The sequence below is a fragment of the Diadema antillarum genome, unplaced genomic scaffold (genome assembly GCF_040938485.1).
Source record: "Diadema antillarum isolate AM-2024a unplaced genomic scaffold, OU_Dant_1.0 seq00001990_RagTag, whole genome shotgun sequence".
Taxonomy (NCBI): Eukaryota; Metazoa; Echinodermata; class Echinoidea; order Diadematoida; family Diadematidae; genus Diadema; species Diadema antillarum.
Window position 1 is genome coordinate 510,416 of NW_027272646.1, and position 15,042 is coordinate 525,457.

At 39.5% G+C, this 15,042-nt stretch overlaps 1 protein-coding gene across 1 annotated transcript in view; it reads right to left on the minus strand.

Moving 5' to 3' along the window:
• Positions 1-15,042, minus strand: part of LOC139713503 (disks large homolog 4-like) — a 236,241-nt gene that overhangs the window by 16,734 nt on the left and 204,465 nt on the right. Inside the window, exons 8-14 of the mRNA XM_071625229.1 lie at positions 14,620-14,744; positions 10,966-11,068; positions 10,147-10,356; positions 8,843-9,047; positions 8,055-8,250; positions 7,308-7,464; positions 5,902-6,004 (exon numbers count right to left, since the gene is read on the minus strand). Of these exons, the coding sequence (XP_071481330.1) occupies positions 5,902-6,004; positions 7,308-7,464; positions 8,055-8,250; positions 8,843-9,047; positions 10,147-10,356; positions 10,966-11,068; positions 14,620-14,744 (1,099 nt within the window). The remainder of the gene's footprint in view (positions 1-5,901; positions 6,005-7,307; positions 7,465-8,054; positions 8,251-8,842; positions 9,048-10,146; positions 10,357-10,965; positions 11,069-14,619; positions 14,745-15,042) is intronic.

The window sequence follows — 15,042 nt, forward strand, 5'->3', positions numbered from 1 at the left end:
ACAGGGCCATATACAATGTGGGAGAAGGAGGTAAAAAAAGGGGCACTCCCCACCCCCTCGATATTTTCAGAGTTTGCCTTTTTTATGATGGGAGGAATGCTACATTTTTCGAGAAAAAGAATAGGAATATGGCAAGAGGTTCTTCAACACTGAAAAGCTTACTGTATGATACCTGTTGATAAAGATACAGTTGTTCAACTGTACATGAATTTAAGAACATAACTGGGACATACACTACGTAGGGAAGCATAGAGAGGGGCAGTACATGTATACTGCCTTCCTGACCTCAGAAACATTGATCTCCCCTTTAAGGACATGCATGTGTGTGTGTGTGTGTGTACCCAGCTGTAGTTGGATAAAGAATAAGGTGGCACTAACTTGACTGAAAGGTAAATACTTGCGTAGCAGTATTTGAGCAGTACTGTGACTAAAAAACAGCAACAACCCAAACCCAACAAACGAAACAGAACAAAAATGGTTCTCCCCGTGACATTTGCGATGGCGACTCTACCCCCCTGACCCAGGCTTCACGACCGGCAGTGTTGTGTAAATGTTTGCGAATGTTCTCAGAGCAATCATTACTGTCATCATTGCTACTAGTTCTAACAAAATGGCATACCCTGCATAGTGTACGCATGATGTGTCAGCAAAAGATGAGCTATTCAAAATAGGGTCGACGGGGAATACGAACCGTCAAGAGAACTACAAGATCTACGTATCTTGCGCTTGATTATCATCACATCGTTGTACCCTATTTTTACAGCCAGGAGACCAATAACTATCAAGATCAAGAATTATTTCATGAACAGTACTAATGGTAATATATTGTCAGTTATTTGTATTTGTAATTGATTTACATGTTTTTTGTTTTTTTTTTTGTAATTGTAAAGTGTTTTGCAATATGTTTGTCTTAAGTGCTAGTATAAATTTTCCATATCATTGTTATTATTATCATCTAAAGATAAAGCAATCACTGTATGCGAAATTATCTCATTTTCAATCAATAACTGCTATCTTGAATGAACACAGTTTGTTTTTGTGGAGAGGGGGGGGGGCAGTTCACAGATGTGCCTTGCGCCGTTACTTCGAGCAAGTAAGATGGCAAGTTTGATCTAATGAGTATCATGACAGGCTAAGTGAAAAAAAAGGAAGGGATCAGCCTTGGATTCAGGCCCGTCACTATAATTTGCTAACTGGGCAGCACCACTACCAACCAACTCAAGCTGAGGCTAGTTCATAGGAGTGACATGATGGAGTTGGCTGGTTCCTTCTCTTTTTCACTCAATCTTATAGGATATGATGCAGATCGAAAGTGACAATTTAGGTATGATGAGCAAAAGAAACATCTACAACTGGCAACCATGCTGCTATAAATTCTAATACTTGTCATCAAATGCACTGTACTATACTGGGGGGGGGGGGGGGGGGGGAGGGGAGAGATTTTAGATGTACATGTACCAGTACAAAAGAATGAAAACACTGTTGTCAGTAACCTCTGCTTCATGTGTATTTCACAAATTGATGCATTCTCAGTCCAAAGAAACTAAGTATCAAAATACCTACATTTATCAAACACTCTTGAAAAGTGTGACACATGACCACAATAATACAAGACTAACCAATTGTGATGACATACAATCTTCTCTACATTTTTGTTTTCTTCTTCTTTTAATAGACAGAAGAAAACAAATGTTTGGAATTTATAATGCCCCATTTTCTGACTGATTGTGCAAATTTCTGAAAACGAAAACAAATACATCTACAATATAGAAGTTGTCATACAATGAAATCTGACAACATTATAACCCAACACATTTTTACCGGTACACTCCTAGAAGAATCTAACTGCTCATTAACGACAAAATAAAGTAAATCATGTTAACTTGCGGCTACAGTAAAAACTTACATTTGCGGTCCTCTGACGCACGGTCACATACTGAACGATCCTCTTACCCTGTCACATCTCAAATTAATGACTGTATGCCACAGTCATATGATTTCCCCGATGATCCGGATATAGAACTACACCCTTGTTGGTAGACGAGCGGCCGAAATTTGATTGAATGTCAATACGACTAACCACTGTGTGTGGCGGCTTTCCGAGAATCCCCGCTAGGCATGTTTTGGCCTCTCTGTGTTTTTTTTACCACATTATACAAGGCTATTCCTGCTCACTTTTAGATCCACACACACATTTAAAAAAAAAACCCAACTTTGCCATTACTACCAATGGAACAATTATGGCATCAAGAATTTGTCACATATTGCAGTGCACGCCTTTGCAATGAACATTCCACCCAGCACGAAGATAACTCCACTGCGGCACTTAATGAAGTGACATAGTTTCTGTTGCCTTGTTCTCACTCCCCACTATTTGCAACAGTTTATGCTCGCGTTCTTTCAGTTGCAGGTCCAAAGGTCCCCAGCACTGAAAAAGAAATTTTCAGCCCCGCTAGATAAGGAAGCTATTAAACAAAATGGATAGATTGATGTTTGCTCTGCCTCTGTCTGTAGCAATCCGTACCTCTCACAATCTCTCCTCTCCCATTCCCACCATTCCAGCATATACAGTGCACGTATACACACACACACACACACACACATGCAAAAACCCCTGTACAGCAGTGATTTTGATCTAATCTTATCAGTGCATTGATGTGAAATGCCGCTTAATGGTTGCCTCAGTAGCATTTTGGGTAAATTGGGGGAGGGGGTCGGGTCGTTCTGGCTTAGACGAGAGGCTCTTCATCGGAACCACTGAACCAACACGAGCCATTCGTGGGATTCAAAAGAAGAATGCAGATTACATTGGGGATTCAAAAGAAGTTAACTACGTGCTAACTGCAATGCCATTCAATGGCACATAAAAGAGATGTAGTACTAACACGTCAAAGGTCAAGTGGCTAGTTAAGCAAAGGACTCTAGTGTCAAGCTCTTTCAAATAGAGTGGTGTGTCACTCTATACAGGTATTCAGTTCTTTTTATTTTTCCGTCAGGTCTTTTTTTCCCCTCATCTGAATTCAGACGGGGCATTGTTTCATCTAGCGTTTTGTCTGATATTTTTTTTCTGACAAACCATTTTAAGCTAGTGAAATCCTTGCATCTGACTCACTGAAAGAAAATTTGTCAGAAAAAAAATATCTGACAAAATGCTTGATGACAGGCCTCCTCAGAATGACATTTTTGGACGACTACTACTACACGTAAGTGACTGGAATGGGAAAGTAGTGCACTGGACAGATAACCTCCTTTTCATGTGCAGACTGCAGAACAGATACAGAACGACCAAACAAATTATTATTTTTGCTATCATTATGATAACTGATGCTATCATAATTGTCATTGGTATCCTTATTTGTTATTATTATCATTATCATTATTATCATAATCAATTATCATCATTATCATCATTATTACTGTTATCATTTAAATCACTATTATTGTCATGATCATCATTATTATGATTATTACATCAATATTGTTTTTTACTTTTTGCGCTTTGCATTCTTCTTTCTTTATTATTCTAAGCCAGAGCACCCATTATTTTCATTCTTTCTTTCTTTGATATTTTCTTCCATCCCCCCTCAAGAAATATATGAGTTCAGTGATTATCTAGATTGAGAGCACTCAGGTGCAACATTTCTTTTCTTCTTCTTTTTTTTTTCTGCCATGGTGTTATGAATGGATGGACGCTAAGGGTGTGTCCCAAGCCTTTTGTGGAATGATCTTGACCTAATCAATAGGGATACTGTAGGAAGGTGGAGTGACCACGCACCAGTGTGCAACCATAGATGCCACGGTCAGTGGTCAACAGGAAAAAGGGTAGTTTGAGAGAAGGTCAGGGGCTAGCTACTGAATTCAGGGTGTCTTGTTCACGCTGACCCTCATATTTCTCATATATAGGTCATTTGCCCATAAAAAATATATTGGGCTATTAAAGGCTATAAAAATGGAACTTCTTTACAGGCGAATTTATCATATTCTTAAAAAACCATTTTTTTCTTGTGTAGTATTTGTTTCAGTCCTTCTGAATGAGTTATAATTTCAAATCACAGAATGAATACTACTAAGAGTAACTGATTTATCATGCCCATCTAGTCCCAGAAAAAGATTTGCCGAACATATCACCATCTGGCCATCATCAAATTGGCAATTCTAAATTTACTGCATATCTTAGAGTGGAGATATCTGTACTAAAACAGATGGAAATGTCTGAATACATGCTAATTTGTGGGGGATACAAATGCTTTATTGTCCTACACATGTGTTGCCAACTAAAGAATCATGTAGATTTAGCACTTAAGAACCTTTTGAAAATGGTGCAACTGAAAAAAAAAGAGCAAACAATATATTTGCAGCAAAGGACTAAAATGAAAATCAAATCTCTACTCTTCCTTTGTGAATACAAACATTAAAGAGTAAAAATAAGAAAATTACAGTAAATAGATTAGGCAATGAATTACACAAAATGTGATTTCTAGGACTTGCTCAATTAAAGGCAGAAGTTCTAAATAGGTATGGCAGCATGGTGGCTTAAAAATTTACCCCAAAAAAATCCAAATCATGGCAGCCCTAAATTAATCATTCCACAAATGTCCCTTGATATCGGTTGTAACAATTCATCACATGCATGACAAATATTGTGCCCAGACTGCAAGAGGAGACATAAAGAAACCAAACGTCTTTTGACTTTCACTTTCCTTTCTTTTACGCTTTCTTCCTCCATTCTCCTCTGCTTCTCAATTTCCCTTTCGTCTGAAACCTCAAGGCTATTTGACCAACAAATTCATGCGATCTTTGGGAGTATCCTCACACCAATTTGCATTCACAGACAAGAGCTCAGGAAAAGATTTCGATCAAGCTCGCAGAGAAGCGTCCTAAATGTCAACTGCACCAGAAAGAAGGTAATATACGCCAAGCAGCTCGGGAAGGGTGCATAAAATATGGCCAACGTCTCCGAGACGGGCGCAGCTTGGCGGATGGGCCACAAGCGACCGGGAGATGGCAAACATCAAATTACTTTGACCCTGAGGGAAGATTTACGGCTCAGCTGAGACGATTCATCTCAGATTTAAACAGAGAGAAAATATTATCCCAATTTTGATCTCTATCTCTCTCTCTCTCTCTCTCTCTCTGTCTCTGTATCTCTCTTAAAACCACAATTCCGAATCCAGGCTCTAATAATCTGCAATTACAAAAAGTGTTCATAGTTTACTTCTAGAGTGAGCTCAATTAATGTCAACTTATCCTACCTCAAAGGCAAAGAGTTGGGGGGGGGGGTTAATGATAACAAAAGAAAATCCCACAAAGACAAGAAGATCAGGGTGAGAAAGAATTTGAGATGGAGAAGGGAAAAAGTGAGGAGAAAACTGAACACAGAGGTGCAAAAATGAATGGGACATCTGGAATTGTAGGAGAGTCCAGAAAAGAAATGCACAAGAAAGTGCAAAAGACTACTAAAGAGGCAGAAGAAGATGAAAGTCCTACAGAAGACGCAGACTTAAGTTATGAGGAAGGGAAGAAGAGGAAGATGAGGAAGAAGAAGAGAAAAGAGTAAGTGGAAGAAAAGGAAGAAGAAAGACAGGAAGAAAGATATGAAAGGAGAAGAAAAAGAAAAAGAAGATGATGATGATGATGATGATGATGATGATGATGATGATGATGATGATGAGGAGGAGGAGGAGGAGGAGGAGGAGGATGACGAGGAGGACCAAACAGCAGCGAGAGGAAATCAATGGAGTCTAACCAGCAAGACAGAACGTAGAAAGTTGTTGAAGGATGCACAATCTTGTACAAACAAAGCGAGATCAAAACTATTTAACAATGGCTCATCAACTTCACGCCAACATAAGACATGGAGACTACTCTAAACTCCAATTCATCATTTTACGATCATCTCACCCTCTGGCTTGTATTGCGCAACTATCGTCACGACCTGCCCCGCCCCCTTCAGCGCTAGGGCAGCATCTTCGTGTGTGGCATTCATCAAGTCTTTGCCATTTACCTGCGGAAAAAAAGAAGAAGAGGAAAACATTGTCAGCCATGGACATGCATGAGCCAGCAAATGACGTGTTTTTGCTTTTAACTCTGGATGTAACTGGGCACTTATGCGTGTAAACTTTTAATAGCTTAACTTGCTAAGATTTTGTCATCACTACTCAGAAATCCACTTCTCTGTCATACATTCTAAACTTGACCTAGTTGTAAGTCAGCAAGCCCACTCAGGCATGGCAATGTCCCTCAATGCCATAGGAAGCCCATGATGACACGATAGGGATTAGGGGGATTAGGTAGTCTTTATTCAATGACAACAAATTATTTTTAGACATCTTTGCTTAATGGCAGACTCAAAAGCACTCCGGGGTGCCTATCTATCAGTGAAAAAGTGCAGTAAGGGTAAATGAATGTCTGCAGATACAATGTAGATTCTTTCGCGGCAAGAACAAGCGTAACTTTGCCCTCGTTGATTGAGCCGACTGAAAGTCTGCTGCCGAGCCACTGCAACAATTCCTGCAGTTACTGCAATTTGTAGTAATTGTCGTACAGCATTGCGTTAAACAGTATTAGGAGTCTTGCACTTATAAACAATACTATCACCCCAAAAAACCCCAAATACACTTAACCCGTTGAGGACGAGTCGCGAGTATACTTGGGCAAGTGTCTATGGGAAATGTATGTTGTGGCAAAATCAGCCAGTCCTCATGATCAACCGGTTAATTAAATGGGTTAAGTACTATGGAAACTCTGTATTAAGCTTGAGGAAAATACCCCCAATGGCATCACAGCACAACCCACTGAACAGTAATATCAAACTACTATTGACAGATGGGTAGCAATTCACCCTTAGTATGCCACCTCCTGAGTTTTGGCCAGTGCCAAAGTGCTAATCCTCCAGTGCTGGATTTATTTGGAGACATACAAATAGTAAATAACTCCAGCAAGAGACTCCTTTCCAAGAGAACATGTACAACTTTGATGTTGGGGAGAAACTGAAACAATTTTATATTCAGTTGTGCATACAAGTACGATCTGCCACATTCAATAAGCATTGACAATGAATGGGGCACTTTTGCAGTGTCCCTGAAAACATGGGCAAGCTGTAGCCTGTAAGGGGCGGCAGGGAATTACTCTCGTGGTATCGCATAGTGATTCACTTTACATTTAGGTATGACTGCCATACAAAATGTCATTTGTGTAGCAAATTCATTACAAAGACTTGCAGAGCATTTTGCTTAAAATATACGTTCATCAAATTATTCCCTGGGCTTTGACAATACTCTGGGCTAGAAACTGAATGAGGTGCTCACCGAGAGGATCTGGTCGCCGCGCCGGAGTTCGCCGCTGAGGTCGGCCACGCCCCCTGCCAGGATGAAGGAGATGAAGATGCCCTCCCCATCCTCGCCACCGACGATGTTGAACCCAAGACCGGTGGCGCCCTTGTTGAGAGTTACCGACCGGGCTTCCCTGCAGAGACAGCAAATGAGGTGGAAGGAACGAGGCGCGCCATTAGCCAAGGCACCCCAAACAAAATTCTCCCTCTCAACACTGGACACGAAACTTCATACACCCATGTTAAGTCTCCTCAAATCGCACTTGTTCTAATTGTAATTTTGGTTCATTTTCACCTAACATTAAAAAGATGAGCATTTGTAGAGACGTATACCTACCTTAATAATAGTAATAATGTATGTTTATATTGTGCAGTATGTATCGTACCCGATGCTCTTGGCACATTAGAGCCTGCATGAGGCTATGCATGCTGTGTGCACATAAAACATCAGCAACTAATAATACAACTCTTACAATTTAAAGGGAAATATGTAACTCTGAATGCGTTCTGAATTATTCAAAGTTTGTTTCCCATTTCCTACAAGACCAATAGAAAAACATCTTAAGCTCAATTACAAAGAAGACTAGCGTTCCATTCTTCAAAATAAATTTCTTCCTGCATATCTATATTTACGTAACAACATTAAATCTGATAGATAGATCAAGAGATAGACAGATAGTGACACAAATGGCTATTCTCAGAGACATCCTGATTTCTTTCTCACCTCGAGAATCCGTCGTCGTTCTGGACGAATATCTTTGGGGCGTGTGCGTTGTTGAAAGCGTTCGGGGGCTGTGAGGCCGTCACCCTGTTGTAGGACGGGGGGTCACACATGCCCCCCTCCATCTGGAGGGTGGGTGAGGGCGGCATGTCGCCCATCTTGGGCTCTTGATGGAGGGGAGGCTGCATAGTGGCATAGACTGCTGTAAGGGGGAGGGTTGGGTGGGGAGGGGGTATGAGGTGGGAGAAAAAAATTCAAACAAATAAACTTTTTTTTTTCATTTCTTTGAGAGGCAGTAATTCGCATTTAAAGCATTCATAAGGCTGCAATGCTATAATTTTACAATTATGTTTATTGTTGAACAAACAATGTCACACCACAGAAGTTCTATTACCTTAAAATTTACATGTACCAAAAATCAATGTACCTGTTAATACATGTATGTTGCTTCTTCATCCCAAAGTAAGAATGAGGTATATCCAGATGCGGTTGTGATATGTCACAAAACTTTGCAAACATTCTTTAAAAAAACAAACAAACTGATAATCAATAATTTGATTCCAGCAAGGAAAAGGTAAACAGCAAGACCTCAAATGTTTTATTCTGATTCAACAAGCTGCACCTTTTTTTCCTCCCTCCACTGTGATAAAACATATGCAGCACACACACAATTCTACAGCACTAAATTTATGTAACCTTTTCGTGCTGCTGGATGTGCTTGATGCTACTAAAACACAGAATGTCTTTTTGTTATTGATAGACATCCACATCTCATTGTTGGGTTCCTCTACCTGGATTCGTGGAGGCCGAGTCGACGACCACGTTGGAGACATCCGGGGGCGGGGGTTGGTCCTCAGTGAGGGGCGAGGGGGGCAGCTGGGTGCCCGCCAGCAGGGTTGCGTTCTTGATCACGGTGAGGCTGACGCTGTTGCTGGTCGCTTTGAGCACAGCCACCGCCTCCTCGTGAGTTACCTCCATGAGATTGTTATCCCCCACCTACCGACAAAACGATAAAAACGAAAACGCTCTAGACACGGAAAGAGTTGTTTGGGAGCTTTCAGAGAAGGACAGTAGGGCACACGGGATGGAGAACTAAAACAACTAACTGTCTTACCACACACTTTCTCCATCCTGACTTGTTAAAGCTGTTTCAAGTTCTGTACATGGGGACATCTGTTGTTCATGATACCATGTAAGCGCCTCTATGTTGTACTTATATCATCATTCAACATGGCAAATCTTCATTGAGCAGAAATTTGTGTTTGTTGACTCCATGTCCAATTTTTATTTTAATTTTGTGAATCTGTAGCCATGATCTGTAGTTATCACTCACATGCTCGCTGTGCTTAAGCATATGGCAGCTAGAAGCTCCCATCCTGTTTACATACCAATTATGTGTATCCACCAAGAATCATCTTGAAAATCGACAGGACATAATGTTATCCTGTTTTGCAAATGCACAGAATGATTTCACGCTCTGCTTATCGTCCTCTTTGCATTCCTTCCCAAAATCAAAAGCTTGTTAATAATGCCATCCCAGAGGTCCAGAATAATGCCCTCTCACCCTCGGTAGTAAGGATAGATACCAAACAGAAATGGGGATGTAGCAGTGAGAATACTGTGCTAGGCTGCTATAAGCAACTACTGTTTTTGTTTTGTTTTACACCATGACATTTAAGGAAATCAAGCATGTAACCCCACAGGGGGGGGGGGGGGAGGGGGGAGACAGACAATGAATGATGATATGATGATGATCTTTGCAGATTGAGAAGGCTTATCAATGGGGCCTGATACCTTTTACCCTTTCAAAGACAAATCCCTAATATGCTCAGGCTGGGTTTGGTCACAGCCCCTATTACTTGTAAAAGAAGTAGTTGAGGCTGGGTGATGACGCAAATCGACGAGCAAATCCATTCCATATGAGTTTCACACGGGGATAAGGATTTGACTGATACATTTAACTTAAAGGAGCCATGGTCGGCAGGTATGGGGAGAAGTGTTGACGATTTGAGGTTTAAAAAATTGACACATCTTTGAAGGGCATAAAGGAGAATACATCCCCCATCAAGAAGATGCTATGAAACGGGTAACTCACGGCCGTGATCTTGTCGCCGACCTGCAACCGCCCGTCCTGCTGGGCGGCGCCACCGTCGATGATCTTCGTGACGAAGATGCCGTTGTCGTTGGGGACGTGCTGGTTGCCGAGGCCCCCGGCGATGCTGAAGCCCAGCCCCTTTTGACCTTTGACCAGGTCAATCTGGATGGTCTTGCCCGTCGAGGGGCTCCGTGGCCACCTTCGGATGAGCTGGTCAAACAGCGAGCGAAGAGGGGGAAACTTGGATTTAACAGACCATTTTCGTACATCACATGTGCTCAGAGCATTTACAAAAACTGTTTCATATGCGATCTTCAGATATAAGTAATTAAAGCCATATACATTTGATTTCAAAGAAAAATATCTTCATTAATGAAAGATGTTTTCATGTTCCATCAATCAATTAAAGAAATCTATCCCAAAAAAGGCACAAGACTCAATTGTGGTTTTTCCTTTTGATATTTTAACACAAGTAGCAAAAACAGAGACATAATGTAGGCTACTGTTCCTATTTAATTTTCTTGAAATCACACACACAGACAGAGAGACACACACATGTACACATACACTCATACACACAATTTTTTCCCCATCCTCTCCAGTAAAGATTTTGTTTCATTGTACAGAAATTGTACACATGCTGAAATAGGTGAAAAAAAGAAACACATATTCCACACATTGCTTTCACTCGCTCAACTACAAGCATATGAAAAATCAATGGAATAATGATTTAGCATACAACACAAACAATTTTACAAAGCCACACATCTTCATCCCCTGATTGGGCGAGAGCGATGAGTTGCCCTGGGCAACACTCACCATGTGCACCGTGTTGCCCGCCCTCTTGAGGGCGTCGACTGCAGCTTGATGGGACACGCCCAGGATCTCGCACTCGTTGACCTTGCATATCACATCATTGACCCTAGGGACAGGGGGGGGGGAGGACAAAAAGTCAAGATAAAGATTATAGAGTTATGTAGGTGCCTTGTAATGATGACACAAAATGATACTATTTGCTGACTTAAGTTTTTTTTTCTGTAATATAGGTTTGTTACTGTCAGGGCGTGGTATCTCCAAAAATATCGTTCATAAGTTCAATTTTTTTTTTAAATCGAACTACATGTTCCTCTGAGGCAAGATATTGTCAGAATTGTCGTTAAAACAATCATGACATTGACAGCAGCAAATTCATCATTTATGTGTCATAAACACTCTTTAACAATGAGGAGGAACTTTAAAGGAGGAAATGTCTTTCTTGTTAAACTTTATTGCGCTTTGATCACCAATTGGCAAGACCACTGGAGCATTTTCTTCACCAATTGGTACAGATTTCTGGAAACCATTGTCAATGAATAGAGCTTTACCTAATCCCTCTAATCCCTACTGCGTCACCATGGCCTTCCTGTTGGACATTACACTACACCTGAGTTGAGTGGGATTGCTAACTTTACAACTACTGGTATGTCAAGTTTGCATGGACTGCTGAATGCTGAGGAAAATGCATGGCACGTCAAGCTGAGTGCCTGAGCTAATAAAAGGGTTAAACAGCATCCACAGGTTATTTGGGTTGGCAAGGCCGGACGAATTATCACCCAATACGTCGCAGTGACATACACTGGAAATTTATAGGACAGGTAGAGGGGGAAAAAATGATCACTATTGCACAAAACTACTCCGACTCAGAAGATTTAGCATAACTTATGCACTTATTATAATGAGAAATATAGGGGCATCATATAGGCCTACTTCCGATAAAAAATATGTTACCCTCTCTGCACAATATAACAAATAAGATACAAAAGACAACAGGGTATGAAAGAGATTACCCAAAAGAAAGATGGATGGATAAATAATTATACACAACTACAAAAGGAAAGAAAGAGAGTATAGATCAAGAGAAAGACAGACCAACAAGTTTTGTAGAAAGATAGAGATATAGATGGTGACAAATAGAAAGATTGATAGATAAATAGATCCACAGACAGAGAGACTGATAAATATAGACTGATAGATAGAGAGATAGATATATAGACAGATAGATGATACATTGTAGATGCATAGATAGATGCACATATCGATAGATAAATAGATAGATAGATAGATAGATAGATAGATAGATAGATAGATGGATAGATTGACACATAGATATATAGAAAAAAGATAGAGAGATAGGTAGATGGAGACAGTGAGAGATGCATAGATATACAGATAGAGGGAGAGAGAGAGACAGAAAGAGAGAGAGAAAGAGAGATGCAAGGATGCTAGTAAATCAAAACAAATGACTCTGATGATAAGAATGCCAGATGAGAAATGGGACTCAGAGAGGAATCAGATACTCGGGTGGCAAGATTGAGAGGAAGAAAGCAACCTCTGAAGGCAATTCAATCTACCCGGAGTGTAGCGCGTCACCGCCGGTCTAGGAGGGGCAGGTGACTATATACAGCCGCAGAAAATTGAGAGCAGTACATCATCAAGACACTTCAATTCTACAGAAAGATATATCACAGGGGAGAGATAGACAGAATGAAGGGGCATAAAGGAGATAGAGATAGAAACATACATACACCTATATATATATATATATATATATATATATATATATATATATATATATATATATATATAGATAGATAGATAGGTAGGTAGAGAGTAAGTAGATAGATAAATAGATAGAAAGATAAATAAATAAATAGGTAGATAGATACACAGGTAGATAAACAGATAGGTAGGTAGATAGATAGATAGAGAGATAAATAGATAGATAGATAGGTAGATAGGTAGATAAATAGATAGGTAGGTAGATAGATATGTAGATCTAAGATAGATAAGTAGATATAGATAGATAGATAGATAGGATAGATAGATGGAGAGATATATAGGTAGATAGGTAGATAGAGAGATAGAGAGATAAATAGGTAGAGAGATAAATAGGTAGATAGATAGATAGATAGATAGATAGGTGGATAGGTAGATAGATGGATAGCTAGCTAGACAGATAGATAAGTAGATAGATAAACAGATGAATAGATGGATAGATAGATAGATATATAGATAAATAGATAGGTAGATAGATAGATAGATAGATAGGTGGATAGGTAGATAGATGGATAGCTAGCTAGACAGATAGATAGATAGGTAGATAGATAAACAGATGAATAGATGGATAGATAGATACATAAATAGATAAATAGATAGATGGATATGATAGATGGATAGGTAGATAGATAGAGAGATAGAGAGATAGATATATAAAGAGACAAACAGATAGAGAGAGGGAAGAGGAAGAAAAAAAAAGGAGGTGAGATGATATTAGCGTGGTACACTGAACCATATGGTAACAGTAGCACAGGGAGGAGCGATGCAGACACAGCGATGAATGAGCAAATGACTGATTAGGACATGAATGGAAAGAAAAGAAGAGATGGAGAGATAGATAGACAGACAGAAAGAGACAAACTAAAAAAAAGTCAGATGGAATCGGAACCAATATAGGCTGAGACAGTTTGGGGAATTTTTTTGCATAAAATCTAGAACAATTAATTGCATATTATGGAAATGCAGACAGTTTCTGTTCTCTCCCATCCCCTACCCATCACCTCCCCCTAAAAAAAAAGAGAGAAATGCATATCTGTATGCCATATGGCAGAGTTTTATATGATACAGGCATTATTGATGCTAATTATGTGCTCAAAAATGGATATTGCATCAAAGGATTTGTCAGCTTCAATCATCTGTGTGGTTGTGCGGTCAAAGCCTTTATTCTTAAATAAGCTTTCGCCGGTTATTCAATTTGGCCAGTCTTCACTTCAGATGTGCTCAGATGTGAAAATAATACAACAGATTTCCCCAAAGACTGATTTAAACAGAATACAGCCTGATTGATCGCAAGTCTTATTAGATATCACAGAGTCCCATGATCAATGGCAATGTGATTACGACTTCTAGAACCAAATGCATAATTTCCACAAACATGTTTGATTTGTATAACTTCAAGCATTTAATTTCTGCTCTGTGGCCTCCTTCCGTCAAACATCATAATTCACTTTTGACTGATCATGATGTCAACCTAGTTTCAGTAATAATTCTAGCTAAAAAATGGTAATTACTATTCTGAAGTCCCTCCTGAACCAAACTAGGTGAACAATGTGATTCTATAATATTGATGATATTGATATATCGTCGGCCTTATGTATGTGTGTATGTACATAATGTATGTATGTGTATATACATATTCATATAAAAATCTATTCAGTAATGTCAAGTATAACTCGTGTTGACATACTCAGAATCTCAATTCCTGTTCTTGACGCAGAAAGTATAATACAGTATCAAATATTTGTTTAAAAAATACTGGACAGAGACAAAAAAGAGAGACATTTAGGTTACGTAAAGAGAATGAAATAAATGCAATATACAGGATCAAATGACCTGCTGCATTGTATCTTCTCTACATGGAAAGCAACCCTTCCTTACTTGAGTCTTCCGTCGACCGCTGCCGCACCCCCTGGAATAAGCTTGGTGATGAAGATGCTTGGGTCGTCCCCTATGTGCGGGTTGTCGGTTCCACCCGCGATGCTGAATCCCAGACCCGCCCCGCCCTGGGTGCGGAAAGATGAGAACAAGAAGGAGGAATTTTTTTTTAAAGCCAAGCATTCACTAATGCCACTGTCATGTCTCTTCCATTTACACAGCACATCTTAAAATCACATTAAAAACTTCAAATGGTGCAACCATTGCAAGAAATGTGAAAAACAGATATCTATACACTTTGTCAATTGTGTATGTATTAACACAATAGATCATAATAATGATAATAATAATAATAATAATAATAATAATAATGATAATAATAAAAATAATGATAACAATAACAATAACAACAATAATAATGATAAT